This window comes from Egretta garzetta, unplaced genomic scaffold (genome assembly GCF_000687185.1).
Source record: "Egretta garzetta isolate BGI_Z169 unplaced genomic scaffold, ASM68718v1 scaffold957, whole genome shotgun sequence".
NCBI lineage: Eukaryota > Metazoa > Chordata > Aves > Pelecaniformes > Ardeidae > Egretta > Egretta garzetta.
The window spans coordinates 44,063-46,071 of record NW_009260360.1 but is presented as its reverse complement, the minus strand read 5'-3'; the positions used below and the strand labels follow the sequence as shown (position 1 = coordinate 46,071).

Sequence of the window (2,009 nt, the reverse complement as noted above, 5' to 3'; positions counted from 1 at the left end):
CCAGAGCCCAGCCGTGCCAGAGCTTCCCTTTCATCCTCCTCCTCCTGGCCTCCTTCCCCCAGCACCCGAGCAGGGAGGCACCCAACTCACTTTTGCGCTGCTCCTCCTTTTGCAGGAACTTGCGCAGGCGGTCTGAGGGGATGGCAAAAGAGATGCCCGATGTCACCTTCATGGTGTTCACCCCGATCACTTCGCCGTCCTGCAGGGGAGAGGGCACCGTGCTATCCAGCCTGCATTGCCATGCAGAGGGGAGCCCCAGCCAAGCCTGCAGTCCCGCCTTTGCGCCCATCCCTTCCCAGCCTGCTGCTTCTGCAGCCTGCCCGATCCTGCCAAGGCTGGGCAGGGACTGGTCCCACAGGCCTCAGCCCACGCAGCCGCTCCCTCTGCCCTGCCAGCATCAGCAGGGTAGGGCTTGGCTCCACCGTGCTGGAGTCCCATCGGCTCAGGCTCCCTGAAACAGGGGCTGCAGAGGGCTCCCCCACTGGGCTGATCCCCTGCTCCTCCTCACAAGGAGCCTGGTGCAAGCACAGTCCCTTCCTCCCAGCAGCTGTAGCACCCACAAGTGCTCCCACCCGGGGCACTGAGCCCCGGGGCGCACAGACTGGAGGGCACGTGGCACCCCTCTGCCCCTGACAGCGAGGCTGCAAGCGGGAGAACTTACCAAGTTGACGAGGGGGCCCCCGGAGTTCCCAAACTGCAGCACAGGAGAGAGCAGTAAACAGACCATGAAAGCGACATCCTCGCACGGGAGGACCCGCGGCAGGGAGGCAGAGCCCAGGGAACAGGGTCAGGCCAAGAAACACCCCCGCTGCTCTGTGTCCAGCCTGCTCTGACCTCCTGCCACCCCCAGCCCTCCGCCAGCCCCCCCCTCCCCAGAGAAGGCAGCCAGGATGAGGTGCCAACCCGCCACGCACCACAAGCTCCCCTTACATCGATGGCAGCATCGGTCTGGATGTACTCCATGTCGGAGGCGGTCAGGCCCAGCTCCCGGCTGCCCCGCTGGGCCGAGCTGACGATGCCAGAGGTGATGGTGTTCTGCAGGGCGAACGGGCTGCCCATGGCCACCACGAACTCTCCCTGCCGCACCTCAGAGGAGCGCCCGAGGGGCAGAGTGGGCAGCGGGTGCTGGAAGAGAGGAGGTCCGTGAGCGGATGGAAAGGAACGAAGGGAGCGTCTCCACAACGACAATGCACACCTTAGGCTTGATCTTGATGGTAGCGATGTCTGCAACCTGGTCCACGTCCTGCACCACGGCATCATACTGCTCGCCGCTGGCCAGCTTCACCCGCACACGCCGCCGGTTCGCCACCACATGTGCATTGGTCACAATGAGCCCATCCGGAGACACCAGGAAACCCGAGCCGTTAGAGATGGGCACATCACGGCCCGAAAAGGGGTGCCTGCAAGGTGGGCACAGGTCAGGGAGGGGTGGGAGGGACCCGGAGGGAACTGGTGGGGACTCGGAGCAGGGGGGCCAGCAGGGGCCAGGCAGAGTGGGGCAGAAGCAGGGGATAGTGAGGATGTCTGGGCAACAGGACAATGGGGGAGACTCCTTCACACCCCCATGGAAGGTCCCCATCTCGAGAGTCCACACAAACATGCACACAACAGGGGAACAAGCAGGAAGAATCAGCTGTCAGCACACAACAGCAAAGGTATGACCCCACTGGGACCACAGCGGCGCGGTGGGAAGCTTAAATGAGTGGAAAGCTGCAATGGCCGGCGCGGGCTCTTGGGGAAAGAGCGGCAAGGAGGTCAGTAGAAGGGGTTGTGATCTCCACAAAGCAGCAGCCTGAACAGACGGAGCCTTGCCTCAGAGCAGGCAATCATAGAAACATTTGGCTGGAAAAGAGCTTTAAGATCATTGAGTCCAAACGTACCTGTCCACCACTAAACCCTGTCCCCAAGCACCGCATCTGCCCGGCTTTTAAACACCCCCAGGGGTGGGGACTCGACCCCTTCCCTGGGCAGCCCCCCCCAGTGCCTGACAGCCCCAAGGGGAAGGAATT

The 2,009-nt window shown here is 63.2% G+C and overlaps 1 protein-coding gene across 1 annotated transcript in view; it reads right to left on the bottom strand.

The window, feature by feature from the left end:
- Positions 1-2,009, bottom strand: part of HTRA2 (HtrA serine peptidase 2) — a gene marked incomplete at its 3' end in the record, with an annotated part of 22,473 nt that overhangs the window by 6,305 nt on the left and 14,159 nt on the right. The window contains exons 2-6 of the mRNA XM_035898463.1: positions 1,881-1,890; positions 1,196-1,400; positions 931-1,125; positions 662-694; positions 91-199 (exon numbers count right to left, since the gene is read on the bottom strand). Of these exons, the coding sequence (XP_035754356.1) occupies positions 91-199; positions 662-694; positions 931-1,125; positions 1,196-1,400; positions 1,881-1,890 (552 nt within the window). The remainder of the gene's footprint in view (positions 1-90; positions 200-661; positions 695-930; positions 1,126-1,195; positions 1,401-1,880; positions 1,891-2,009) is intronic.